The 27,869-nt window shown below is 43.9% G+C and overlaps 5 protein-coding genes across 17 annotated transcripts in view; 2 read left to right on the forward strand and 3 right to left on the reverse strand.

Annotated features, from left to right (window-relative positions):
- satb1b (SATB homeobox 1b) overlaps nt 1–6,659 on the reverse strand; it is a 53,929-nt gene extending 47,270 nt beyond the window's left edge. Inside the window, exon 1 of the mRNA XM_088386760.1 lies at nt 6,521–6,659. The gene's annotated coding sequence lies outside the window, so the exon portion shown is untranslated. The remainder of the gene's footprint in view (nt 1–6,520) is intronic.
- Nucleotides 6,422–8,577, forward strand: LOC148391694 (m-AAA protease-interacting protein 1, mitochondrial). The gene is made up of 5 exons (XM_088386777.1): nt 6,422–6,917; nt 7,549–7,620; nt 7,697–7,823; nt 8,024–8,168; nt 8,263–8,577. The coding sequence occupies exons 1-5, from the start codon at nt 6,573–6,575 to the stop codon at nt 8,345–8,347; spliced, it is 774 nt and encodes a 257-aa protein (XP_088242903.1). The 5' UTR covers nt 6,422–6,572; the 3' UTR covers nt 8,348–8,577.
- Nucleotides 6,752–14,983, reverse strand: efhb (EF-hand domain family, member B). Of its 2 annotated transcripts, XR_015860768.1 has the most exons (15): nt 12,639–14,983; nt 12,450–12,509; nt 11,707–11,850; nt 11,439–11,613; nt 11,243–11,353; nt 11,020–11,140; nt 10,516–10,602; nt 10,370–10,437; nt 10,145–10,305; nt 9,860–10,067; nt 9,604–9,795; nt 9,352–9,533; nt 9,169–9,288; nt 7,260–7,400; nt 6,752–6,895 (listed from the first exon to the last, which is right to left on the reverse strand). XR_015860768.1 is itself a non-coding variant. In XM_088386764.1 (13 exons), exons 1-13 carry the CDS (start codon nt 12,672–12,674, stop codon nt 9,142–9,144), a joined length of 1,692 nt encoding a protein of 563 aa, XP_088242890.1. In that variant the 5' UTR covers nt 12,675–14,981; the 3' UTR covers nt 8,776–9,141. The 2 variants fall into 2 exon arrangements, 1 of the variants encoding a protein (XP_088242890.1); XM_088386764.1 differs by lacking the exons at nt 6,752–6,895; nt 7,260–7,400 and having other exon boundaries at nt 8,776–9,288; nt 12,639–14,981.
- rab5ab (RAB5A, member RAS oncogene family, b) lies at nt 13,085–16,478 on the forward strand. Its single transcript, XM_088386782.1, has 6 exons — nt 13,085–13,307; nt 14,473–14,671; nt 14,869–15,020; nt 15,149–15,271; nt 15,369–15,462; nt 15,536–16,478. Exons 2-6 carry the CDS (start codon nt 14,506–14,508, stop codon nt 15,649–15,651), a joined length of 651 nt encoding a protein of 216 aa, XP_088242908.1. The 5' UTR covers nt 13,085–13,307; nt 14,473–14,505; the 3' UTR covers nt 15,652–16,478.
- A 161-nt stretch (nt 16,479–16,639) lies between these two features.
- znf385d (zinc finger protein 385D) overlaps nt 16,640–27,869 on the reverse strand; it is a 57,429-nt gene continuing 46,199 nt past the window's right edge. For 6 of the 12 annotated variants that reach the window (XM_088386775.1, XM_088386769.1, XM_088386768.1 and 3 more), the window contains 6 exons: nt 27,101–27,220; nt 25,620–25,740; nt 22,805–23,089; nt 22,526–22,713; nt 21,467–21,559; nt 18,873–19,706 (listed from right to left, as the gene is read on the reverse strand). In XM_088386775.1, coding sequence (XP_088242901.1) covers nt 19,473–19,706; nt 21,467–21,559; nt 22,526–22,713; nt 22,805–23,089; nt 25,620–25,740; nt 27,101–27,220 — 1,041 coding nt within the window. In that variant the 3' untranslated portion in view covers nt 18,873–19,472. Of the gene's footprint in view, nt 16,748–17,455; nt 17,624–18,872; nt 19,707–21,466; nt 21,560–22,525; nt 22,714–22,804; nt 23,090–25,619; nt 25,741–27,100; nt 27,221–27,869 lie in introns of those variants that run through there. The other 6 variants (XM_088386771.1, XM_088386774.1, XR_015860769.1 and 3 more) reach the window with 5 other exon arrangements.

Here is a 27,869-nt window from a genome sequence, read left to right on the forward strand (position 1 = left end):
ATGACATCATTTCGCTTGTTTTCCTTAACTGCTTCAGCGAATAAAGAATCCAATCATTACCCACTAATGACAGGGGGAGGGGGTGAAAAATGATTCACGACAGGGGGGGGTAAGGGTTGGGTGGCGGCGGAGGGGCACCCACCTGTCATGACGAAGCAGCAATTTGCATACTCTGCTGCCGCCCCCTCCGCCAATATTACAATGCTTAATGAAGCCGTGGGATGGGAGGGGGCGAGCGACCCATCCCTCATGCCCCCCCTGAAATGGGGACTGATTGATTGAAAGATTGGACCCATTGATTGTCCTCAAAGTTAGAATTTGACCCCGACTTGAAACCCTTATTTTCAGAATCCGTTTTGGATTTTCAGGAAGACAGCTGTCAAAGCAGATCAGGTTATGAACTTGTTGCAGTCTAAAAGTAACTTTTCCAAGTTAGCTTTCCTGATTCCTCGCGTGTCGCCCGTCATCAAGCAAAACTGCCGAACCTCCGTCTGACCTTTTTTAACGCCATTACAGTTGTCAGTAGTTCCACTCGACCGGGTCACATCGTACATATCTTGTAATTTGCATCCGAGGCATAGACGGGCCGTTGTGTTTGACTCGGTCTGCCCCCTGATTGATTAACACGATTGCGTGAGAGGCAGAAAAAGTTCAAACTTTTTGGGGAAGTTTAACACTGCGTTCCCGCCGCAAAATCAAAACGACTGGCCGTTCAAATCCCGTCAACGCGGTGCAGAATTGCGCTTCCATCCACGCGCGGTTGTCAGTGATTCATCGGCGAGCGCTTAGGCGGCGTTTCCCCGCGGCGTTCCACCTGGTTTGCCGGTGACAGCTGCGACATGGCAGCGCGGCGCCCACGTCGAACGCGCTAATTACATGCCATCAATCTCCTATTAGCGCTTATCCTCTCATGCAGGCGCTTGGCGCTAAGCTAAGCTAGGATAAGCTAAGATCAAATAAATCAAGATAAATTAAGATAAGATTAGGCCATCACTCTGGCTTCAAACAAACTTCTGCTTAAAACCTTATTTCAAGATTGAAATCCCAATTTGAATCTTGAATGTTTCTGTTCTGAACAACTTTAGAAAAGCAGCCATTTTGTTCTCTTTCAATGCAGTCTTCCAATTCTTCATTCTGGAGGCTAATATTAAGGCGCTAATTGAAGCGTGCGGGAGAGAAGGAAGGCGCTCATTACTCCGCCGCCGCTGCCTTACACCTGGGGTTCACTGCCGGCGCGGGTCAGAGGTCACGGGATAATTATTGACAAGCAGATGTTATGAAATCATTTATGTAAATGTAATCATAATAACGCTTTTACTGCTGCAAAAAAACAAAAAGTTTCATATTGTGATTGAAGCGGAGTTAACAAATTAGGAAGTACTATACATCCATACGCAAGTTTCAAAACTTCTCAACTGAAAGTTTCAGGCCTGGGTTTCAAAATTAGCTTTCGATCCAAAGTTAGCGTTACAAGCTTGACTTTGGGTTTCAATTCAGGATTCAGTCAGGGTTACATTTTCCAATGAGGCTTTCAAGACCAGGTTTCACTTTTGATTTTAGAGTTTAGCGCCAAGATAATGTGTAAAAATAACCTGGCGCATAGTTTGTGTGCACGCAGGTATTTTCTGCCACCATTTAAAGCCTCAAAATAGCCAATCAGCCATTAGCGGCTAAGCGCTAGCTGTCTGTTTTTACACGCATTGTCACACACTATCTGCATTCACAAACGTGGTGGGAATTACCAAAACCTTTCCAAAAACATGCATTAGCCCTCCCCCACCACCACCTCGGCGACCAGGCTTCTTCTACCGCCCCCCAAATACGGCGCGAGAACACGGCGGGTGTCGCTAGGCGGCTAACCTGGCAGCTAACCTGGCAGCTAACCTGGGAAGAAAAGCCAGCGCGTTATCACGCGCGCACACGCGGCCCGCGCCAACATTAAGCCGCGTTCAATCCCGGCGCCTCGGTCCTACGTATGCCAGCAAGCCGCAAAGAGGTGCCACAGGATTTCACGCCGTACCCCCAAATCCGTGGAAAAAAAAAAACTCAACTCCGCTGTGGCTTTCCCACAAAAGTGTGCAGTGTTGTTGTACGCAGAAACACACACGGCGGGAACAATAGGAATGTGCTGAGTCATGCTTCCTATTGTTCGCTTAATATTTCCCGGGGTTTTATTTTTGTTTGGTTTTTTTCTTTTTTCCGCGGGAGTGGATTTGACGGCGCAGCGGTGTCGTCGGCCCTCCCGCTGACACGAACACGGCATCGCTGTTGTTGGCGGGGACTCGCGAGAGGGGCTTACACACCCCGAGAGCTTCTTAGGGGGGCCTCTTGACGCTAAGCCGCTAATAATTCCCGCGCTCGCCTTCAGAAAAAGAAAAAAAAAAAAAAGGGCGAGAGACAAAAGGTTGGACAAAGTGATGAATGCCAGGCTATGATAATGCTAATGCGGCAGGCTGCTTTTAGGCCTTTCCAGGGGTCCGGGCACGGTGGTGGTCAAAAGGACAAGGCCACATTGTGTAGTGGTTAACCTAGCGGGAGAGACGATTCTGAACAATTCATCAGGTTTACCTTACAAGTCATTACAATTTGGGATTTGGAAAATTTGGGCAGGAAAAACAGACAACTGGTCACTTGACTTTCAATCAGAGTTTCAAGACAGGATTAGAGTTTTAAAAGAGGGTTTCAAGGATCAGATTAAGGTTTCGAGACCAGATTCAAATTAGCCTGGGTTATGTTTTGAAGCGAGTTTAGAGTTTCAATGAGGGTTTCAAGTCAGAATTAAGACTTCAACTCTGGGTTGGGTTATTTCAATAATGGGTTTCATACTTTTTTTTAATGCAATTAAGCTTTTTAAACAAGGTTTACTATATTTGTCACAAACACTTTTACTTGGGACATGATGGATTCATTTAGTGCTTAAAACAGCTCCAAAGTGCCAAATGATTATTAAATGACGTTCAAATCTGTTTTTGAAAATAAAATGTCCCCGAAGCGAGTGTGTGTGTGTGTGTGAATGTGTGTGTGTTTGCTTGTGTATAAGGTGTGATGTGTGTGATGTGTGCAAGGTGGCGTCCGTACAGAAGGTGCAGAGGTGGATAAATTTAATTACGGCTTCAGATATTCATTTGGCAAATGTATCAAGGTGGCGGAGACGGGCCCGGGAAAAAAAAAAAAAAAAAAAAAGGCAAGCGGGCCTGGCAGCCGCTCACAATACTGACAGTAATCCATGAAAGCAAAGAAGACATTTAGAGAATTTACAGCAAGTGTCTGTGATGTTTGTGGTGGTGAGGGGGGGGTAAGTGGAAAAATACAGCAATCGCCACCTTGCGTTTGACTCTCATCGTGGCACCGGCGCACCGACGAGGTTAATTACCACGCTGGAACAGACGCGCGAGAATGCACGTGCACGATGTCATCTGGCGTCCGACTGGAGACAAAGTAGGGAGTGGTGGCGAATGACTTACTCGAGTTAAACTCCATGCCTACGCCATTCAACCAATGACAAGTCACTACCGTACAAATTTTGTGAGAGATAAATTTGTGTCAAGCCAAGTGTGGTTATCTCTCACGTGCTCGTTTTGACATTTGCCGTGCACTGGCGGCGACAGGAAGTGCGGCGGGAGGAGCGCCTCGCCGCTTTGCAGATGTGCAGCGGCACAGGTGGAGGTGCGCCCACCCCGCGGGGGGCAACTTCCCCTTCCTGTGGCGGGGGCGAGCGCGGGCGGCCTACTTTACCAAAGGTTTGATGTAATCAGCCGACTCAGTTAATGGCAAACCGCACTGACGCTCGCCTTTCTGACTTCCGCCTGCAGGGGGCGAGCCTGAGCGGGGGCACGCCCCTCAGGTGCAGCTTTTAAGGCAAAAAAAGCCAACAACCGACAACAGTGACCTATATGGACTAACCTCAACAACTGTTTTTCTTTCCACCTCACACAAATAAAACAGTTCTGTCGCATTGACACATTTGAAATGACACGCACGAGCGCTGGCACACATTTACAACAGACGCTGCCTTCGGTAAAGATATATTCAACCGCCGAAAATACTCAACGCCCTACCTTAAAACTTATTCGGATAACTCCTAAACTGACATTAGACTGTCACTTAACTCATTATCTAACTTTGCGAGTCACTCCAATAACTAAATAATTAACTCCCGGGTTAACAATCACAAGCGATTCGCAAATCGACTTCCGAACGTACTCAACTAATTTGTAGCCAAAGAAACTTGGTCAGGTCCGAATGGACCTTGGCCTCTGGTTATGGAGGCAATGTGGTAGTGGGGGGGGGTAAATCAGGGATGATGAAGGAGGAGGATGAGAAAAACGCTTGATCTGCGCCACGGGGCATTTTTTCCGTCAGGCGAGCGAGGCAAAAAAAAAAATTGGGTGGGAGGACGCATTGTGCGGCGTGTCCGCGCCTTTACAGGATTCAGCTCAAGTTTCCTTTGTGCTTCCATTTTGTGGAGGGATTATGTTCTTTGACAGAGCACAGCCAGCAGAGTGGAGGCGGCGAGGACGGACGAGGGAGGACGTCTTTGTTCCCACTGTACGTGTGTGTGTATATGTTACAATTTTGAATTTACGGCCCCCCCAAGACGGAATCTAATAGAATCCGAGAGACTGGAGAAGAACCTAATTCCAAATTCCTAGCAGAACAAGGCCTGGATTTTCCAAAAAGTACTGTTATGTCCTAACCGTAACAAGTCACGCAATTTCACAAATGTTTGTGGGTGTGTATGTGACAATTTACAATCTATGGCCTCCCTAGGTAGAGGCGAGAATTTTTTTTTCAGCTCTGAAGTTTCTGCGCAGCATTGGGTGGCAAGTGTGCGTGCGCTCCGCTAAGCGTAATTACACGTGACACCAATTGCTCTGTTACTTTGTATTAAATTATAATGGAAAAACTCCGCTGGAGAATTGGAGCCTAATTGCGTCTTCATTTGCATAATTTTGCATATTAATCACATCACTGATGAATAATAAATTTGGGACGGATTTCTTTTTTTTTAATTTATGCACAGATAAATAAATGTAAAAAAAAAAAAAAAAGACTCCCTCATTTCTCTCATTAGTGTCAAAGATGAGTGACGTCCTGTTGAAGTTTGGGGGGAGACATTTGTGAATTTTTATAATTCAGGAATTTGTTAATTTAGTAATTACACATTTAATTCATTTAAAAACACGCAATTATATCTTCAAGAGTCATTTGTAACAGTGTTGCGCAATAATAGTGCTAAAAAATTTTTTTAAAATGTATTAATACTATTTTTTTTAACTTTTCTCTCTCTCCTCCATCCTCATATAGAATACATAAGATCACTATACTCAAGTGTCTTCATTAAGACGTAAAAGCCTGTCAGTCAGTTACATTTCTTATTTGGACTCAATTAAAACTTTTTGGGTGTCACATTAAGTGTCAAATTGCGAGACTTGTAAATTCCAAATAGCACCCTTGCTTATTCTGCTTGTTATCACACTTTGCTCGATATATGGCACCGAATATATGTGGATTAAATTAAAGTTATGTATTTACAGTTTCTCTCTCACAAACACGCACACACACAAAATGCAGACAGCAGTGCCTTTCAGTGGCAGTTTGCTAAGTAACCTCATTTATGTGCCATTAAGTATGTACTATGTATATTTTTGTCTTCCAATTATTCAGAATAGTTTGAACATTTCTACTTCTTTTGTTACGAATATAATAAGGCGCTACATAATGTATTTGTATAAAGCTTAAATGTTTGCACCAAAGTGCTTTACATTAAACTTCTTGTTTTACTCCTGAGTTCACCATGTACAAAAGTTAGAATAATCATGTGACATTATTTGCATAATTTTCCATCAAACTTTTGAAATTATTCTCTGTATAATAGATGAACCTTTTTTTTGGTTTATTAGTTTGCCGGCACTTTGTAATATATAAATCCAGAAATGACCAAACAGCAACGTGTCAAATATGAACTATATACATACATATATACATATACACACAAAATACAATACAGCACAATAAATTTGCTAACTGGGGTGATAGTTTTCTTTCATTGAAGACAACGAAAAATAGATACATGGCGCCCTCTGCTGGACAAATAAGGTAAATAATATTTTACTTCTATTATGAAACCTACCTTTAAAAACTTCATTTCCATCCAAAATAAGATGTGCTGTGAGGGCATAACGTGGTATAACTTTTAAACGATGTGATAAATTTAATAATTTGAAAAAAAATTAATATATGTGGTTATGATAAACAATTATAATAAGAGTAGTAGTATCGTATTATTTGCATGAGGGGCATTCGATGATTTAAGTGACCATTCTTGACTATTATTTTCACAATAACGCTTAAATGTCTAAGCACACAATTATATATACATTTTGCATGTAGTTTTGCGATGTCCAACAGTACGTGAACTCAGCAGTCGAATGCATGTGCACAAGGGCATTGTGGGGAACAAAATGGGATGACTTGTGTAAGGTGGTCAAAGGAAAGAAATCGGGTTCAACCCTCCTACCGGTAGTGTGATCCGCGGTCTCCCGGTCCAACGCCGCCGCTTCCCAGCTGCCATGCTGCGGATCGGCCGCCTCGCGGCGTGCCGGTGGCTGGCAGCGAACTCACCCGAGATGTGCGGCCGGAGGAGCGGCCTGGCGTGCAGCAGATCCCGGTGTCCCGTGGAGGGATTCAGTCGGCAAGCGCAGCTTGAGAACAGTGCAAAGCTTGCATTCGCCGGGCACAGGACGTTCTGCTCGCAACGCGGAGCTGACGGGAGCTCCGGCCGGCAGCCTGACATCTCGGTGGTGGGCATCCCGGATCCGATCACATGGATCCGGTGTAAAGTGACCCTGCTCCTCGTTGAGCTATTCTTCGAGCTGGATGTCAACTCGGATGACTTTGAAAGGGGAGTGAAGCAGGTAACATGTAAGACAGATGAAGAATATTTGGAGGATTTTTTTAAAAGTTTTACACTCAAGTGTAACTTTCAATGAGTTGAAATGCTAACCCTAGTTTAAAAGCCGACCTTGAAATTCAAACTGTTTCAAATCCTAGCACAAGTAAATACTCGAAACCATAATTAGTAAAGCTAACATTATAACCCTAATTTTAAAATCGAACGCTTGTTTGAAACCAACGCTGACTCGCATCCCTAAACCTCATCTCCCCAGTTCGAACAACAAACCCTGTTTTTCTGTTTTTAAACCGTTCTTTAAACCCCTTACCACTACTTGAATCCAATTTAAAACTGAATTACTTACTTAAAGCGGTTGTCGAGTCCATTTTCTTTACAACAGCTTCATCTTGAACGTCATGACCATACACTGAACACAGGTGACAGTAATTAGCCGAAACCTGTGACGTCATATTCAGGCGACAGGAAGCGGCAAAATGGCCGACCCCTGAAATGGATAGATATACAGGTGTATTTTTCAGAATAATTCATATTCTACAAACTCAACAATAACAGAGTATTATTTAGCTTTTTTTTTTTTACATAAATTCCTTTTTAAAACAATAACCCTAATTAGAAATCTGTCTGTCACTCAGGCATTGGTGCACATCTCCAGCTTGATGTCCAAAGGAAAATACTTTGAACTCATCGGCGTGGTTTCTGTTGAGGTGAGAAATTAAACACCACATGAGTGTATCTGCAACCATCTTTCTTTTTTTAGTCTTTGTTTGTTTTGGTTTTCAGATGATCCGATACATCGAGGAGAGGTGTCAGCATCTCCCTCAGCATCATAGGCAGCATCTGGCCGTCTCCATGGATGACATCATATTTGTGTTACCGGAGGACGTCTCTGTCGTTATTGATACGCATGGTCAGTTTACTGACATGTTTTCATGTCTTGTTTTGTTTGCAACTCACAGTTGTTTGAAGGTTTACATCCTGGCGGAGATGATCATAAAGCATCAACAAAATGCCTCTCACATGAACCGATGTTACCAAAATGAGTTTAAATTGAAAAGTGGCACTGCATAATAATAAATGTGAGTTTCACTGTATTGTTTTGATGGGCAGGTGGAAAGTTTTGCACTATCGTCATGAGGCTTTGGTATCTGACCACGCTGGACGGTCCCGAAGACCCCGAAGGCACCAGGATATTCCGAGTGTCTCCCGGCCCAGACGGCGTCAGACCGAAGAAAATAGCCACAGCCGTCTACGAGTAAGTATATTGTTGGATTTGTCCCAAAGAATTGAAAGTTGTGTTGATTTGTAGATGATTAACGATAAGTTTTGTTTTACCATTTGTTTGTCAGGTTCCATCGTGAGATGACAAAAGGAGCATCTCAGGACTGGATGGTGACCACTGTTTGGCACTGGAACTGGAAACCAACTGACTGAATGGCATCAAAATACATTGAAACTTTCCATTACCTCAGAAAAGCTCTGGTTTATCTGATTAACCAGGAACTAGAAATTAATTTGTAAAGCCATAACGTCTATTATTATTGATATTCAAAAGGGGGAAAAAAAACTTTTGAGGTCATGAGTATGCTCCCAACATTCAAAAATGCAATTTTGACATATTTGTTAAACATTTGCATTGAAAAAGACTCTTGAATGTATCAAAACACTTGTGCGTCATTCGTAGTGCTTAGCATCAATTCACACAAGACGGCGAATTTTTCCGCGGCGCGCTAATGAGATTACGCAAAGTGACGCAATGTCAACGCGACGGCGGACACGGCGTTTAAACAATTTGTCACGCCGCCGCGTCACTCCCTTTAAAAGGCGGCAAACACAAAGACGCACAAGCAGAAGCGCACGTGTTAATTTATGAATTAATATTTTGATTTATTTAAAACTATTTCACAGTGTCGACGAGTCGAGGCGGCGTGCCAGCGAGACGCTTCATTAATCCGCTTAGCGAAAGTGATGGCAAAATAGCTCCAAGAAGCCATAACGAAGATCTTTTGTCTCTATGATGCAATTAGACATCAAATAATATAATATTCACACAGAACAGATGACAAAAACACATCAAATCATTTGCATGACTCAATTACACAGGTTTTTGTTCCTGGGCTAATTTAAATTTTCTATTAGATTTGTAACGTTTTTTTTTTTTATGATTTTATCATGACATAAATTGCCACATTTGCTACCAAAGTAAAAAAAAAAAATAATTGTCCCGACTACAAAGCCTTGATTTCCTCGAGTACCGTTCGGAAGGTTTCCACGCAGACTTCGCCGTGGGGATGCCTCATGGACGCCAGCTTCCAAGCCTCCTCGAACGTCTCCTCGGAAATATTTTCGCCCAGGTTCCTGAAGATCTCAGCAATCTGTCAATGGGAAAAAGAAATCTCAGCGTGTATTATTTTTTTTTGCGTCTCAACAGCACATACTTCTTTCTTGGAGCGCGGGAGGAAGAAGTGGTCCCGATAGACCCCCTGCTGTCCGTACACTGACGGCAGCAGCAGATCCATCACCGTGGTCATGTCGCCGTAATTGACACGGTCGGTGATCTTCCGGATGGGCGGGGCCGCGATGTCCTTGCGGATCGACGGCATGCCGAAAGTGCGAGTGTCTAGGGGAGAAACACATTTTTTAAAATACTTGGACCTAGGGGTCGTGTATGCAAGATTTACTTGGCTTACCGGATTCTTGCGGCTTCCTGGCGGCGGCCCCGATGAAGGAGGCAGAGGTGATGAAGCGGTCTGAGGGTAGCTCGGGTCGTCTGAGAGTTCTCACGGTCTTCTTTGAGCTGCCAGTCTTGAAAGGCTCCAGGTCATCGGTTTTCAATAAAGGACCAGAACCAGGAAGTTTGTCTGAGTCGGTCTGGAACTGGGCTGAATAGCAAAAATAAATTGGACTGGTTTTCGTTTTCAGAACTTGTGCACTTGTGGGACTCACTGTCCACGACTAGATCCTGCTCTCGCCTGTCCAACGGCATCTTTTTCTTCATGTTGAGGAAGTTGGCAAACTCCAGGAAGTTGATGAATCCGTCTCGGTCGAGGTCGCATTCGTTCAACACGTCGTCCAGAACGGCATCGCTGACGACCACCTTGAAGTGCCGGCACACTTCCTGCAGGTCCTCCTTATCGATGTGACCTTTGCCTTTCTGGGGACAAAACCACCTTTGGAGTCAGCGCTTAGGCCATCATGGTTGCTCCTGAACCTGAAACATCTGGCGTGTACCTTGTCGTAGTGCTTGAAGGCTTGCAGCAAAGACGGGAAGTTCTGGAAGTTGATCTGTTGAAGGCGGTTCCGCACAGCGATGGCCAGGCAACGCTGGCGCTCTTCACCTCGCGCTCGCTTGCCCGCCGGCTGATGCCCCGAGTGGATCAGATCTCCGGCATCTGCTCAAACGTCAAAACGTCAGCTTGCCGTCCCAGTTCACGCCATCCATCGACGCAAACTCACTGTATTCGTCTTGCGGTATGACAATTCCGAAGGTGCGGTTGGGAGGCACTTCGAATTTGCTTCCTCTCCTGGGCGAATCACATGACAAGTTCTAAAAGTTGAAGTTTCATCATGATGGATGTGAAATATATTTAAAAAAAATGTACTTCTTGTTGTCCATGTTCCCAATTTGTTGTTTCAACTTTTCTCTGCTGTCTGGAGATCTCTTCCACACGGGGTTTGGATTGTACACCCTTCAGAAAGTCAAATATTTAAAAAAAAACACTTACAGGAGAAAAAAAAAAATTGGATTATGAAGATCATCCCATAATAATACAAAAATATTTAATAGTTTAGGGGGAACATATATATAAGTTTTTGTCACAGGAGGATTTTGGTAAATGCTACCAAAATACTTTTTGTTTTGGTTGCTGCTTGTCATGATTGGATTTGTCATGATTGTCTTGTACATCTTTGCACCTTAATCAACATCATCACAATTATAATTGATGAAATGATGATTGATTGGCGGTGAAATAGCAACGGGCATGTTTCCTGGCAACCGCTGCTCGGCAACCAACACAGTCACATGATCGCACTTTATTATAGGGGAGCTAACAAACTAGGCTTAGGGAGGAAAATAAAAACAGAATTAAACATTTTGCTGTCACCTGGTGGATTCTCCAAACCAATGCAGAGTTTTGCCGACGTAGCGTCCGTCGGTGCAATAAGGCGTCGGGATCCCGAAGCAGCTGTCTTTATTATAGTTGTACTTCCTGTCAATTTGCTCACCTGGAACAACACAAATACAATTTAGAAAAAAACTGCGTTTTAACAATATACAGCTTTACTGGTTTGCCTTTTTGTATTTTTAAATCCACGCAGATTCCTCACCGACAAAATAACTGTTGTGACTGTGAACATAAGCCTCGTGCCCCGCTTGTTCCTCCTTTTCCAACTGATCCAAAGTTTTAGAAGGATGAATAATTTGGCTGATATCCACATCTGGATCCAAAACACACACAAAAAAAGGAGGAATGAGAAACCAACCAAACTCAAAACTTTCAGAGAATAATTTGAAGTGTCGCACCTCGACGAGATGGAATTCCAAACCTGGTGTTCTCGTTGTACCAGGCGGGAAGTCCGGTGGGGTCCGCCGAGCGGCCCAGTGGCGCCGTCTTGTGCGAGGCGTAGTCGGCCTCACTGAACTCTAGCAGCTTCTGTTGGAAGTTGCTGAGAGGTGGCGGGTTGAGCGTGACGGCGGCCTGCCGCAAAAAAAAAAGACAAATATCATTTTTTTACATTAATAGAGATGGCAAGACAAAATTAGCTGATATAGCCTTCAAATGCCGGCTGACCGATAGCGAAGCCTCCGTGCGGACGCCGTGAACAAGCGCCTCAGCTACTTTTGGGTCATCGGCCTTCCCGGGATGCACTCGGATCACACCGGGCCCCGGTCTGTTGCTGTTGTGGTACTTTCGAACCGGAGGTGGCGTCGGGGGCTAGTTTGTGTAAAAAAAGCACATATTGTAATACGGCAGCATATTTCTCATTTACAGTCGAGTCAGTCTACTTTCACACGGAGATCCCGAATAAAAGTTGGCTTATCTTTCAGCGAGGGCAGAATACTGCCACGACTTTGTGCCTTGAGACGCTCCATCCTGCCATCCAATAATTAGATGATAGATATAATTACCAGCGTCTATTGTGACATAAAATAGTCTGACAGCCGCAATTGCTTCCAACATGACAGGGCGTGGGAAGTAAGTGTTGGGTAATAAGCTTAACTGCCCTATTCCGGAATTCCATGCCAGTCATATGAGTGGAGAAAAGGTGGAAGTCATAAAATAAAGACAAAAGATGGCTACGACTCGTGCGATTCCACTTCTGTTCTCTGAAAATGGAAAATTACCTAGAAAACTTTGTCCACTCATCTGTCAGTGCTAATTATATTTTTTTTAAAAAGGGGGGGGGGGGGGGAAATGATGACTGCTTTCAACACAAGCTGAATAGTATTCCGATTTTTAAATATCTCTATTTTGAAACATGAAACTTTGTCTCAAAAGAATTTTTTGGAGTCTCTCCAAAAAGCTTAACTCACCCTTTTTATTTCTTGAAAACAAGCAGCTACTGTGTCCCTGAAAGGCACTCGTTTTCCAGCCTGTAATGAGGGGAAAAAAGTTTTAAATGACATTTATATTTAAGATACAGATCCGCACACAAAACATCAAAGTCACAAGTTAGGCTAACGTGGCTAAAGTCCGACAACAACACGTGAAAATTCACTTACCCTCGGCATCTGTGCTATCCTCATCGCGTCTGACATATTCACCCACGACTGACTTATTAATTCTATTAATTTGCAACTAAAAATAAAATGTTCCCTGAGGAAAGAACACAGGTCTGGCTTCCTTACAGTTTGTCGTTGCCTAGCAACATTTCAAAAGCCGACAAGGTGATATATTTGAAATATCTACTTTTCACCTGAACACAACATCCGAGCGCGTCCCAACAAACGCGACATTCGATAAACTTGAAAAAATATTGCGAACAAAAAAAATGAAAAAATGACGTGTAGAAGAACGGGTTACATTTCTACTATTTGAAAACATCGCCATTTTGTGTTCACTTCACAGCCTTGTTGAAGTTTTATTAAGGCAGGAATTCATAGACATAATATAAAATATGGCAAATGATAAGAATGGAGTCGCGCGCATGATTGGTGCGGCTCGGTGAGACGTAGGAGGATTGCCAGTTGCGGTCATACGATCTGTCATCATCGCTCGTACAAAGCCAACAGGGAAGTTGAGACAAGTGGCGGAGCCTGCTGGAAAAAAGAAATAATAATAAAAAACGAATCTCATGTTTGACTAAGACCGGCAGTCATCAAAGTGCGTAGTTTTGGTTTTAAGAGGGACTCTGTTCGCAACATTTGGCAGCGGCGTCGTCTCTTGGTTGGGTGAGTAAACGAGCCGATTACGAACCAGCTAGCTGGCGGCTAACCGGAGGCGGTGGAGGCTCCACCCGACGCGGCCGCGGCTAAACACACATCCAACCCCGAGCGCAGCGCCTCTTTAGCGGGTTAGCTTGCTAGCCTGCGTCCGCCGCTGACGACGACACTGCAAGGGGTCGAAGCTAACCCGCTAACGTGGTGACTCGGGCAGGTCCGACCGGTTGGATTAGGACTACTAGTTATATTGTGATGATAACCACGGACGCATGTGAAGCATTTTAACCACATTTGTTCAACCCAAAAGACAGCGAATGGCTAGTGACGTTAGCCAGCTGTTAGCCAGTGACGGCTAACATCATAGCTGTCACTAGCCGTACACACCCAAATTTATCGCACATCACCAGCGTTTGCCAAAGCGACACTTACACACACAAATACACCCACACGCTCAATGTTTCGGCGTCTTCGAATGATACCACGCCGTCCCGTTGACTCTGTCACCGGCTAAGATTCGCCTCTCGTTACGACGTTACGAACTTATGATGTAGCCGCTCGGCTAACGTTAGCTAGCTAGTATTGTGCTACTTCACGCTAATCAACAACAACAACTGAGCAAGCTGATTAGTTCAACTTGCTCACGTCGTGCGTGTAACACGCAGATGGTGGTTATTAATAATAAACTTTGACAAATTATATAGCACATTTATTTTGTAATATAATGTTTGTGCGAGTGGACAAAACTTCCAGGAAAACTGACAGCGTCCTAAATATTCCCATATTGTTTTCCTGATATCAAATTTTATGACTACTGTTGTGCAACCCTGTGACCTCAAATGACACGAGGATATTAGGTCAAGTCTTGTCATGGACGTTGTCCTAGTTGCCGAAACTACTTGTTGAGTCTGTGAAAGCACCCAGTGTTTTTGTCGTGTGACATTGGGAATGCCAAACTATCCCGATGACTCAAGTCTGGGTGGACGGACGGCTGTCGTTGCAGGGTGTATGTAAGGTCATCGCTGTGGCGTGTAACACTTCCACCTGGGCGGTGTGACGCATATCTCTTATCAGCAAGATGGCCACATCTACATTGCTACAGCATGTTTGCTAAACCAAAATGTAAACACTTAGCTCGTACGAGTGTTGAGGTGACAACATCCGGGTGTTTCCCCAGCATCCACAGCAGGAAGCGTCCGGGGAAAGCGACATGGCAAGTAGAGGCGGAGCTACCCGGCCCAATGGGCCCAACGCCGGCAACAAGATCTGCCAGTTCAAACTTGTGCTGCTGGGGGAGTCGGCGGTGGGGAAGTCGAGTCTGGTGCTCCGCTTCGTCAAGGGACAGTTCCACGAATTCCAGGAGAGCACCATTGGAGGTTTGGCTCTTGTCTTGTCCTGGTGGAATACTTCTCTATTATTACATTGGAGGTGTTACAAAATATTTTTGGGAGGGGCATTTCCACGACTTGCATTCTTTTAGTATTCTCAGCGGGGCTTAGGAGTTGACCTCGTGATTGTTGTCCGGCCAAAATGGCTGCCGTTAAACCCGCTGTCCGTTTTGTGCTTCCCACAGCTGCCTTCTTGACTCAGACGGTATGCTTGGACGACACGACGGTCAAGTTTGAAATCTGGGACACGGCCGGTCAGGAACGCTACCACAGTCTGGCCCCTATGTACTACAGAGGCGCCCAGGCCGCCATCGTGGTCTATGACATCACCAACGAGGTAGGATCACGGCTGAGCTGGGGCAAATTAGTGACGAGGAGCTCAAATAGAAACTTATCTGACCTATAAAAATCAAACATGTCAAGTTTAATTAGTCCAATGATTGCTACGGTTGTTTCCTGCCACAGGAGTCATTCGTGCGGGCAAAGAACTGGGTGAAGGAGCTCCAGAGGCAAGCCAGTCCCAACATCGTCATTGCACTCGCCGGCAACAAAGCCGACCTGGCCAGCAAGCGAGCGCTTGACTTCCAGGTGCGGCAAAATACACCATCTGTGAATCAGTTATGAGAAATCCTGTCATCTCCGTTGCTTTTTTTGAAACATCGGATTAATCGTTTGATGTGTTCAGGACGCACAATCGTACGCCGACGACAACAGCCTGCTCTTCATGGAGACGTCGGCAAAGACCTCCATGAACGTCAACGAGATTTTCATGGCCATCGGTGAGCATCTATCTCCTCGATGGCAACGTGTCGCCGTCATGTAGATGATGATTGTGTGATGATGTCATCGCAGCCAAGAAGCTCCCCAAGAACGAGCCCCAGACAGCCGGCGCCAGCGGCGGGCGGAACCGGGGCGTGGACCTGACCGAGACGGCCCAACCCAGCAGCCGCACCTGTTGCAGTAACTAGGAGGGGCCCGCACAGTGGTCTCAGTTAACGACCCCCCCCACCACCACCAAACATGCACACGCATACACACACATCAGCTTCCTCACCACCCAGTCCTAAATAGCGAAAGACTTTGTATAGCTGCATTTCTAATACCTTTTTTTTTTCTCAGTTGATGTTCCTCCTTTCTTTTTAAAACGTTTTTTTTTTTTAAAAGAGGTGTATATCAGTATAATGGATGCATGTTATCACTACAACGCCTGAAGCAAACACCTCTCGTCGTAAACTAACAACCCGCCCACAAAATGGCTCCCATCCTGACACGTCCTGGCCTTTTTTTTTTTTCATTTTCTCTCAAACAAAAACCCAACAGGAGGGATCTTTTTTTTTTTTTTGGTTTCCTGGAGGATTCGTGGATCACTTCCCCCCCCTCACCACCGAGTCAACACCGCACGTGTAGAAATGACCATGCAACAAAAGAGATTCCGAACAATTGTACAGTTGGTTATGCTTTTTATTTTGTTTCGTTTTTTTTGTATTCATTCTCTACTCGTCTCCAACTGGTAAAGCTGTGGTGTTTCTTTTTTTTTTTTTAACGATTATTCTAATTAGCTCTGTGTAGTGTTATTAACAAAACAAAAAGAAAAAAAAATCAACTCTGGTGTCACGTTAAAAAGGAACTTTTAATCGCATTGCACACAGTGTTGATCATCATGTCTTCATTTTATACGAGCGAGTGCTTGTGACCCGCAAACGGCTCGACGGGTTTCAACCACGCGACGGGCCCGATCGGTTTTTGAGTGTCTGAATATGACTTAATAAATTCAATAAAGATTGAATCTCTTGTACGCCTTTTTTGCTGTCTCGCTGGGTCAATGGCTGTGCTCATTATGCTAGTAAAAATTTGTATGAAAAACTTTTTTATTTTTTGCTCCTAATTCCTCATTTTCGCTTATTTTCAAAAAGGAAACGTATGTCGAAGCTAACGTAAAGCGAGGAGAGACAGTACCTGCATTGTTTGGCCCGCTGCAGCAGTTCCTGTCTTGGCCACGCGAGGGCAGTAGTGTAGCGTCCCAACGTCTTCATGCTTCAAACCACACACGGTTGAATTATCAGTCTTAAAAAAAATCATATTAGCATACAAATTCAGGTATGAAAAACGTTTTCAGAGTTTATCATATTTGGCATGTTCTGACCCCACAACATCAAATATACAATGAAAAAATAACTTTGAAAAACAGGCTTTGATCGCTTGCCGTTACCATGGTGACAGTCTCCTCATTACAGCATGTCCCTTGTGCTCCCCGGAGGGGGTCAGCAGGCTAAACTTTGAAGGAAACTTTTTTTTTCTAGCGGAATTTCGTCAATTAATGTGGTTTGAGTTCATAAGTACTATTTAGAACCTTATAGGTTTCCAATAAAATCCCTTAAACAAGATGAAGAGACGAGAAGTAGACGGTCCCAAATAGTAAACAAAAAATACTCTTCAATCAGTTTGGTATTATGACTTATTTTAGTATTGGTTATGAGTAAGCTTATTTAAAAATATATAATAATTTAAGCATAGGCGGAATAAATACACAAGCTTTAAGGCATGTCTTGATTAGTTTTTTAGGCCATATATTAGTTATGTTGGGGAATGTTTTAGGAAATTTAATTTTGCTTAATTTGGGGAATCTATTCCTCATTTATTGCTTGATTGTGGAAATTGATTTGTGTTTTTTGTGTTATCTGATAACTATATGTCCTACTTGAAATGTCAAAGTGAATGCTGAGAAAAGGGCTCATTTTAAAAACAAAGATAGTGGAAAGTTTTGCACAAGACCATACTCTATTCCTTTATTCTCCATCTTAGGACAGACCACACAGTGTTTGAAAGTGTCAAAGTCAAAGAGTCCGTCTCACCTGTCTGAGCCGCCAATGAATGAGTCCATAATGGATGGAGCCGTCAATCATCAGGGAGGCTTGATTAAGGAGAGGTCACCGGCAGAATCTTACGAGAGTCAGTACAAGAGTCGTAGCCACCATTATAATGATGCCATTATTCACTTTTGATTGACACTTACTATATGTTATCCGTTGGGGAGTGCCATGAAAAGTTTTGAGTAAAACAAAACTTCTTATATGCCAAACTCCTCCTCAAGGCATCATGGATTGGAAATAAAATCAAAAGCTAGTTATAACAAAATAAGATTCCTGGCTCAGTGAAGCAAAAATGATTTCAGCGGTAAGAAGATTCGACCTGACGCCAACTATTTGCATTAACAGAGATAAAACGCTTGAGGAAGAAAAGGAAGCGCAAATCACTGACCTCAGAGAGGAACAAAACAAGAAAGAATGTGTGAGTAAAGATCAAGCGAGATTAATAAATGAAAAGTGGCGAGCTATGATAAGTACACCCGGCCGTGCTGTCCACATTCATGACTCTCAAATTAATTTGATTTGTTTTAAAAGCCTAGATGCTAGCGTAGCGCTGCTGCGCAAAATCAAGCCTTATCGCTTTGGTGCCAACCTAAAAAAAATATTTAAAGATAGCGAGCATCTGCTCGCGTCGAGCGCACGAAAACCACACAAAAATGTTCTTTAGCGTCACTTTGCGTTACTGCTTTTGGAGAGCGTGCCGTGAAGAAGCAACGGTGTGATTATGGTGATGACGTCCGAGCTGGAGAAGCCTCCAGATGTTTCGTTTTTATATAATGCCTTTTACACTGGTAGGAGGATTAAGGACACGCAAGTCTGCCTTGAGATAAGAGTGCAATACATTCTACGACCACATTCAAAAGTCAACATAAACATGACCAACAGGGGGCGACAAATCTTCCCGAATCCTTGTTCATTGACGCGTGGGCAGATGTGTGCGTGTGTGTTTTGTACATCCACGTTGTGTGTTTGTGTGTTCAACTTTTGACTCGAGCTATTTTTAGCTCTCTGCATCAGAATCAGAAGGCCCAGCTTGCAAATGTCCACATGTGCAATATTTCACAAAATACATATTGTACAAAGATCACAGCCTTGTTTGTCGAATGCATGGTTCAGATTTTTTTTTTTCTAAAGACAAGATGGTCAGTTATGTTTAAATACTTGTATTATATGATTAGAGGCATTAAAATGCATCTCTCCAATTTGTTTCCTTTGGTAAATCATCCAAATTAACTTCCTTACAGTTTTTTTATGGGATTATTAATGGACCTAGTGTACCTAATGAAATGTCCCGTGACGTGACTCTCCAAACGAGAAGCACATTTAACAAAGTAGGACTCCTGTTTTATTTCAAATGAACACTTTTTTTTTTTACACATTTGACACGTAACACACAGAAGCATCGGTGGTCCACACAAAACACACACACACACGCACGCTCACACGCACACACACTACTCACAAGAACCTTTAGATAAGGGGTGTTAGTGTAAAATTTCAGTATGAGCCAAAAATGACTTTCACAGGTGAACCGATTCAAAATTAGGTTCGCCCGTAAAGGTCCATGAGGTTCATGTGTAAATTTCACACCAAACCCAAATATCGCTAACTTTTTGGGAATAGTGTAAACATACGCAAGGACGAATACAAACCCCCCAAAAAACGACACGTAGTCTAACCATTGAACAGAGTCTAACGTCAAACGTGCACGTCAACAGAAGTTAAAGTGCAAACAGGAACGTGCGCGCCACCCGACGACACTCATGGAGTAATGACACTGCATAGTAGTTCACGCATGTGTGTGTGTGTGTGTGTTACATTATTGCCCTCATGTAGCTGTACAAGTCGCTCTCCATCTTGAATCCCAGATGCATAGACTGGTCCGCCGCTGCTGCCTGATCGGGGGGGGGGGGGGGGGGGGGTCAATACGGCGCAAAGAGGACTTGCGGATGGGCGGTCCTGATGGGGCCGGGGGCGGGGCGGAGGAGAGAGGTGGGGAGGGGCGGTGTCGGGAAGAGGCTGGGGGCGTGGCCGGGGGCGGCGCGCTGCGGGAACGTGTTGCCGAGGGCGGCGGCCGCGGCGGCCATTAGTTGTGCGGGAAGAAGGGTGGCCAGGGAGGGGCACTGACGTTCTTTGCCCAAAGTCAACTTGATCTGCTGGGGGGGACAAGGACAAAGCGCTGCTGTCAAATCCACCTTCTTGTTTTCATCTGAGGCAGCTGGCTAAAGTCAAGGCTCTACTTTTGAAAGTGTCATCCATGCCTTTGTTACATCTCCACTGGATTACTGTCACTTGATTTTTGGAGTCAGCCAGTCCTCCCTCCCTTCAGGCATCTCCAGTTGGTCCAAAATGATGCTGCTCGCCTCCTGACTGGATCTTAAGACTCCAATTGTGGCCCTTCCCTTTCATTTCAACATGACTTTTTTGTTTTCAAATCTTTAAATGGCCAGAAATGCGGACCGTCACTCACATTTATGCTAATTAGCTCGGTCAATACAATTTATACGACGAGTATTAAGGATATAGATTGTTTTCAGCGCCGCGTCAATCTTTAAATGTCATTTTATTCAAATGCATGCAGATGTATTTAAATGGCTTTTTGGTATCGTCGTTGAATAACAACTCTCAGCTTAATTAGAGTCGCAGCACGTTGCCATGAGACCATCAGACGGGATTCTCAAAACATCCACAAAGTCTGGAATGAAACAAATGCGCCTGTGTGGTCTTTGACATCAAAGGTCATCTTGTGAACGCAATTTTGAGTGTTTGGAGAAATTGAACGGGTATTTTTGGAACCATCAACTTAAAACAGCCTAATTTTACAAACATCAAAAACAGTTTCGAGTCAAAACACATTTTGTATTTAAGAGGAACCAAACCAATGTGTTTGTTTTTGCGGACGTCAAAAGCAATTTGGACGATAAGAACATTTGTTTTTAAGATGTCAGAGAAATTTCTTCATGTTTTTGAAAAGAACCACCAAGACAATTTAGTCTTAGCTAAATCCAAATGTTGGTGTTAGGTTGTAAACGTTGTCTTTAAACCTTACAAACATATTTTTGAGTAAAATGAATCTTTTATGAATCTTACATTTGAACAATTTTACTTTTATCTGACCTTTTTGGAAACCTCATCCTTACTGATTTTTGTAAACACCAAAGACAATTTCTTCTCGATGGAACCGAATGTGCGTAATAAACGTACTGTATAAAAAGTCAAAATCTTTTGTGAAGACATTAAAGCTTAATAACGCGAGACAAAATCCAAGAGATAGTGGCTGGTGTTGCTGTGCCTTTGTTTTCGTACATCCAGCCTCAGCCTCACACACACGCACGGTGAAGCTAATAGTGTGAAAAGGTGACCAAAGTTATCCGGCCTAATCTTCTGTATCCATAATGGAAACGCGGCGCTCCGGCGGCGCCGCCGCCGTGTCACGGCTTATCAATCACTGTTGGAGGACGATGAGGGGGCGGAACAAGGAAGTCTCACAAGTCCCAGCTCCCCTCCGTTAACTTGCTCAATGATGGCTTGAGGGGGGGAGGAGACATTTTCCTCACAAGTGCTAACAGCCAGCCCTCTGGAGCGCTAGCTCTTCTTCTTCCCTCTCTTATCCTTCGGTATCTATCCTCTCTTTTTCTCTCTATTTTTTTCCTTCCTTCCTTCCTTCCATCCTACTTTCCTTCCTTCCATCTTTCTTTCCGTCTACTCATCAGCTCTGCCAAACATCAGCGTATTCTTCTTGTATAACATTTGACCTAATAGTGAATAATACTCGAATTTGCTCCTACTGCAAAAGTGCGAGAACCTTATCTAAGTCTTGTTTGATGCTGCTGAGATACGGCAGGTGATCATTTTTTTTCCGGCCAATGGCAACTACGTTGTTATGGATATCGCAAAGTGTGTGTTGGTAGCTCACCGTCTGCTTGGTGGTTCCTTTGCTGTAGGGAGTATATTTGGGCTTGGCCGGTTTGCCTGCCGCTCTGTCTTTATGGCGACGACTGCTGATGTGCTGAGGACAGGAAGGAAAAAGTTAGATTTCGTTTTTGGCATTTCAAAAAAAAGAGACCGGCGATTTGTTTCTCCGATTTAACAAACGGCAAACGAAATGCAAAACGAACTGCATGGCAATGAGCCAATCGCGAGATCATCCTCCACATCTCCACCATCTTTGTTTTTTTTTCTTTAAATCAAGCCCTGTGTGGTTTGATTGCGCTGCGGCGGCTGCTTGTTCTTCTTAGTCATCGGCATGAAAAATTGATGCGTCACGTCTGGGTGGAAAATCTCAGCGTGAGCTCTCACAAAAGTCACACACTTACAAGACCTACGAGCCGAAAAAAGAAACCATTTGGGAGCTTGAAGCAGCGTGCAAAATGTCATTTAGCATTCAGGAACTTTGACCCATTTGACAAGACAAACCTTCATGTTAAAACGCAATGCAAATATTTTTATATTATTTACATTTATGAATGCTGCATCAATTTTTGATATTTTTTTAGCAATTTTGTCCTCAACATAAACGTAATTATGAAGAATTGTGAAATGACTTAGAGATAACTCTTAATGAGCGATCAAACTTTTTTCTGAAGATCGCGACTCGTCGTCTTTCAACTTCTGTATTTGTGCGCCGCTGTTGCCACGGTAATGTAACCGAGACAATTTGATATTTCCAAAGACTGACAAAGATCCCTGTTGCGCTGATTCTTTTTTTGACAAGCTGTCTGATAATGATGCAAGTGGAGCGTCGCCATGGCAACTGACGAGCCAGATCCAGCGCATTATGACAACCGCCAAACATCCGCTCTCCTTACAACATGAAATACTCTCGCATTTAATCCAAAATATTATACCTACGCTAAAAAATACAAAAAATATGTTATATATTGTCGATAAATACTTGGATTTTAAGAACAAATAAAATTTTTGAAAACTGCAATTTGGCTTTTCGTTTCTTACAAAAATAGATGAAATGAATCACCTGCTTCAGCTGCGTCTCGGAGTTGACGTGCACGTCGCACGTCTCACAGTAAAACGTTTTGTTCTGCAGGCCCGTCGACGCCTTGGACGTGGACGGCGGCGCCACCTTGCCTTTGACTCCCGTCCGCGGGAACGACTTGATGGAGCCCACGCCGCTGCGGGCCTCCAGCATGGTCTTGTGCTTGGTGCCTTTTCACGAACACACAAAAAACTGTCAAGGTCATTTCTTCTCCCGGTAATTTGCGTTAATTGAAAGTGACACACCGAAATGACGCCATACCGCTATTGTGAGCCTCCAGCTGCGACGCCGAGTTGACGGCCACTTTACAAAGCGAGCAGTAGAGCAGACGCCGAGCTTTCTCCTCCTCCGTTTCCGCGTCCTTCTCGGGTTCTTTATCCGGGTCCAGGTCCGGTTCTGAGGGCGAGTGGAGCTCAACCTCCGAGGTCACCTCCGGGGCGTCCGGGACCGAGGGTAAGACTCCGGCGACGTCCGTCGGCGTTTCGTGGGACTCCGCCAGTCGGAGCGCGGGGGACAGCGAAGGGGGCGCCGCGCTAGCAACCACATCTGGAGAGACATCATCGCTGATGATGGATGGAGATGTTTGCATATTGCGGTAAGTCAACAAAACTTCACCGAAGCGGCCAAATGGATACTAAAATGGCCGCTTCAAAACCAAAACGACTTGCTGCGTCTTTTAAAGCACGGCTTCCTCGGACTTTTTATCAGAGGGCTCCCTCGTGATAGACGACGATGGATGTCAACCAAACTCAACGTTGTTTTTCGCTTCAAGTGCTGACTTTTCAAAGATAAGAGCGTGACTGCTTTATAGTGTTTGGGACGTTGCGGGTGCGACTCTAAGCGATAAATAAATCGACGGTCTTGTGTTTGGGAGACAAACGGCCGCTTCATGACTTATCATCCGCGGTCAGCGGCGAAGAATGAACATAATCAATCAATCATATTTTTGGGATCAATACAAGCAACTGCCAGAATAACAACAAAAACAAGTCAAGAGCGAAAGATGAGAAAATCAATAGTGAAGTCAGAGCAATTCAGTCAGTGTCATTTCTCTTATTGCAAACAATATAACACCACAGGGCAAGTTGGATTGAAAAGAAAAAGGGAGGCAAACTTCAATTAAATCGTTGACAATACTTGGAAAAAAAAAGCTTGCATAATGAGCCAAATGTTGAGTCACTAAATTTAATAAACAATTCAACCAGAGCGGAAATCAGCGTTTGTTAGTCATCATGTTGTCAGTGATGACTACCTGAATGCAAGCCAGATAACAAAAATGTTCAATTGACGAAAAAGTACGCCAAACCTCTTTTTGATTTGACTGTGTCATTATTTTCGAAATTGTTGCTGGTGTTTTGGGGAAACGATAAAAGTGGGAGTTTGCAAAGTCTGCATTTGAAGACAAAACGGCTACGAAAAGTAATTTAGATCACGTTGGCTCGTCGTATTCGCTACCCTTGACCCGACGGACGGCGAAGTCAATGGGCTATCGCTAATGGAGCTAACGACCGCCATCCATCTCAACACCGCGGACAGCAAAGGAAGAAAAAGGAATGAGTCAAATGAAAAGCGAGACCACTTTAAAGGCGAACCGGGAGGACGACGACCATGTGGAGAAGGACGTTACAAGGTGAGCGCTCAGATACAACGGTAAACAACGTTTTAGCTAAAAGCTAAGTCTAGGTTTTTGATCTTTCTAAGAGAAAAGTTTTTCAAATTTCTATTCATAAGAAGATATGAGAGAAAGTAAGAAAAAAAAAGACGGGCAAGAAAAGAAGAAAAGCATGGAGGAGTAATTGAGCAAGCGGCAACGGTCGAGGGAATTAGGCCAAGGCCACAAAGGAGAAGATGGCGGGAAAGGCTCAGTTCTTTTCTTCTTGTGTTTTTCCACCATCATACTTCCGGTGCGACGGCACGTTCCCCCTGAGATGCGATTAGCTTTGTGAGAGAAGTCGGATGAAAAGATTTTCATTAAAGCAATCGGCGCTCATTACACGCCGTCGCAACTTAAAAGTCCCAAATTCCCCCGGCGGCTCTTCGCTCGCCCTCGGCGGAATATCGATAAGCTACTTACACGGACGAGTACTCGTATAAATCTTTGCCACCTTAACATTTTGTCAGAGTCGTGCACTTTGTATTTCTGATTTCGAGTACTCGTTGTCGCTGCCGATACCATCTGCAGATACCCGTGGCAAAAAAAAGTCGTGACAATATGAAACATCGCACTACTTTATACCAACAAAACACACACAGACACACAGAGTGAGTCCAGATGTCCATTAGTCCTCCCTCACATTAAGTTAATGGAGGAAGTAAAAAGTTAGTAATGATTCCTCCATTAAACCATTAGCTTGACGTCCACGCATGGAGCGTTTTTATTCCGCATTATTTCATAATCATATCATTAATATAACAGATGCAGTGGTTACAGCGACTCAAGTAAATGAGCCGTTCTCGGGCATCTTTCCAAGAAATTGTGTAAAATACAATATTAACACAAAGATATAAACATCTACGATTCCGTCGTGTATTAATATTCATTAGCAGGTGCCGCTAGTGCATTGTGGGTAATGCAAAGTCAGGCGGCGCCAGGAATGCGCAGGTGTCTTTCAGGATGATTAATGAGCGCCGCCGCAGCCAGGAAGGTCGCCGCGGCGCTGCTTTGTGCGTGACGAGTTTACAATATCGCCACGAGAAGTTTCGCGTGACGCGTTGCGCGGCTGATTAGCTAGTAAACATGCTAGCGACGTTCCAGTCCGGTCGGTGACATTGAAATTCAGCTTCCGTGTTCGAACCCGGCAAGAATGAATCAAAACTTTCGGAGATTCCGCCCTGGTTTATCCGGCGGGAATGGCGCTCTTAATTGTTTTTTGTCTGACATCTGCCTGAGATTTTTGGATTTAAGCACCCACCTGGTAAATAAAAGTTGGATGGAAAAAGTATTTGCCGAGCTACCTACTCACCTAACTTTTTTCAACGTTCTGCCAATTTTCATGAACATGTCTAGCAAACCAGGTGAGGTCAAATGCTAATGTGTGACATCATCAGCAAAAAAGGGGAGGAGCTTCCCACCAACCTTTCCTGTCTGCTTTGGGCTCCTTGGTGAGCGGCGTTCCTTTGAGCTTGCTTTTGGGAGCGTCCAGGGCTTTTAGCTTCCTGGCGTGCTTGGTGCCCTTGTAGTGGGCCAACGCTTGGTTCTGCCAGGAGAACAAACAGCAGGCTGGATTGAGTCCGGGGACCGGGGGGGATGAAATGAAACATGAAAAAGCCGCCGAGCGCGAGAGGCGAGCGAAGAGGCGAGCGCGGCAGCTTACAGCTAATTAGTTCAGGCCACAAAGCGCAAATGTTTGATTTTCTTTCTGCCAGCCTTGAACACATCTTACGGGGTGATTCACCGACTCCTTTCAGACCGTGTTTTTGTTGCTCATGTGATCCAACGAGCGACTTATTCTCTTGGAAAGCGCAGATTTATTTGAGTTACTAATGCCAATCCTTTGTCACTTTTGCTCACATTTTCACATTTTTCTTCCCCCCCGACTCGAAAATCCTACTTGTAAATTTGAGGTGAATCCAAGCGAGGAGCAACGAGATCTCCAGAAATAAGACACTAAAGAATTAAACACGTCATGACTTATGTTTATAGAAGAATGACTCAAATTTTTTTTTTTTTTTTTATTATGGCAAAAATTGCTGGATTTGTTCACCGTTAAATTGCTGTTGGGGACTGAATGTACTTCGATAAATAATGAAAAAATAGGGCAGCAGATAACAGGGACAAATTGTGTGGGTAGCATATTTACCTCTAACCACATGCAAGCTCCCTTTTGAGACACCATGGAAAGAAAACACTTGTAATCATACAACAGATAATTTATGCTCAGATATTTCAGCCGCAAACTCCCGCGGGGATAATTGTGGCCTTAAGACGACGTGTTGCCACAGCAACGAGAAACCTTCATTTGCAAACCGACAGCAAGAAAGAAAGAATAACAAAGCCAAAGTTTTCGTATTTAATTTATGTACGTTGTGCGCACGTGTATGTGTTTGGTGATCAATAAAACATTTGAATTGCATTAGTCCCACTTGAGTCTATACATTTTAAATCAGGCTGTATAAATTGCACAGGTGGAAAAGTGCTGTGTCAGCACCGACACACAAAAACACATCACGGTGAATATTTAGTTCCACCATTGTTTCACGATTTATTATCCACATCCAACTAAATTTTTTTTAAATAAATGAACTCTGCCGTGGAAAAAAAGAAATAAACTTCCGCGAGGCTCAGTCATTAGTTAATGCGCCAGGAATATTTAAGTTGCAGTTTGAAGGTTTAGACTTGCTGTAATAGCGATGCTAATTTCTTTTAGCGTGTCTATGGATTTCTTATTAAATGTTAGCATTAAGCTGGTGGACTTTGGTTGGGTTAAACGTTTTGGTGTTTCAATAAAGGCAAAGAATAAACAGGGGATTTGATTTAAATAATTTAAAACATTTAAATAATTTAAATAATTTTAAGAATTAACAATTGTCTTTTTTTAATTTTCCTACAAGCCCTACCAGGTGTACCTGCGAGTTGAACCTCAATCGACAGACGCCGCAGGAGACGTGCCTCTTCTTGGTGGCAGCCGGCTGGAGGCCCAGCGTGTGATGTAGGACGGCTTTCTGGACCGGGTCCATCTGTGGAGGGACCACACAAAAAATAATAATAACGATAACATTGCAATCTTTTTTTTTTTCACGATGATCATACCAACTATAGTTACAGTTTGTGTGCACTTGTAGCAGCTTGTGTTAACTTGTGAGGCTTCAGACTTGCAGCTCTCGCCCAAAACTTTGCAAAGGGAGGGCTGCCATGTGTGTGCGTGTGTGTGAGGATGATGACACATGGAGTTGGCGGCCTGCTCTGGCAGCTCGGCATGCTGGGAAAGCAGAGCTGTGGAAAGGCAGCGCCAGTGAGAAACATCTGGGCTGTGACAGAGCACGATGACCTGCTGTTAGAAACACGCGCTGGCCTGCGAACACGTTTTTTTTTTTTTTTACTCTTTTCAAAAGCTCAGCATCAGGACCGACCTGGGAAAACATCCTTCATCCTACAATCCATCCGTCAGTTGATGGCAACCCGTCAATCTTCCTCTACAGCTGCTTTAACTGATGTTTCATTCTTTAGTGGTGATTGATTTATCATTTTTTTTTATGTATTTACACTTTTTTTTCAATCCGTTTTATGTTTAAGACAGGTTGTTTTAAAACTCTGATGAAACCCGAACTAGAAAAGTCAATTTAGAACCCTAATGTGGTTAAAAACCCTAAACAAAAACATTAATGA

This window comes from Syngnathus floridae, chromosome 10 (assembly GCF_059516105.1).
Source record: "Syngnathus floridae isolate MCC-2025c chromosome 10, RoL_Sflo_1.0, whole genome shotgun sequence".
Lineage (NCBI taxonomy): Eukaryota > Metazoa > Chordata > Actinopteri > Syngnathiformes > Syngnathidae > Syngnathus > Syngnathus floridae.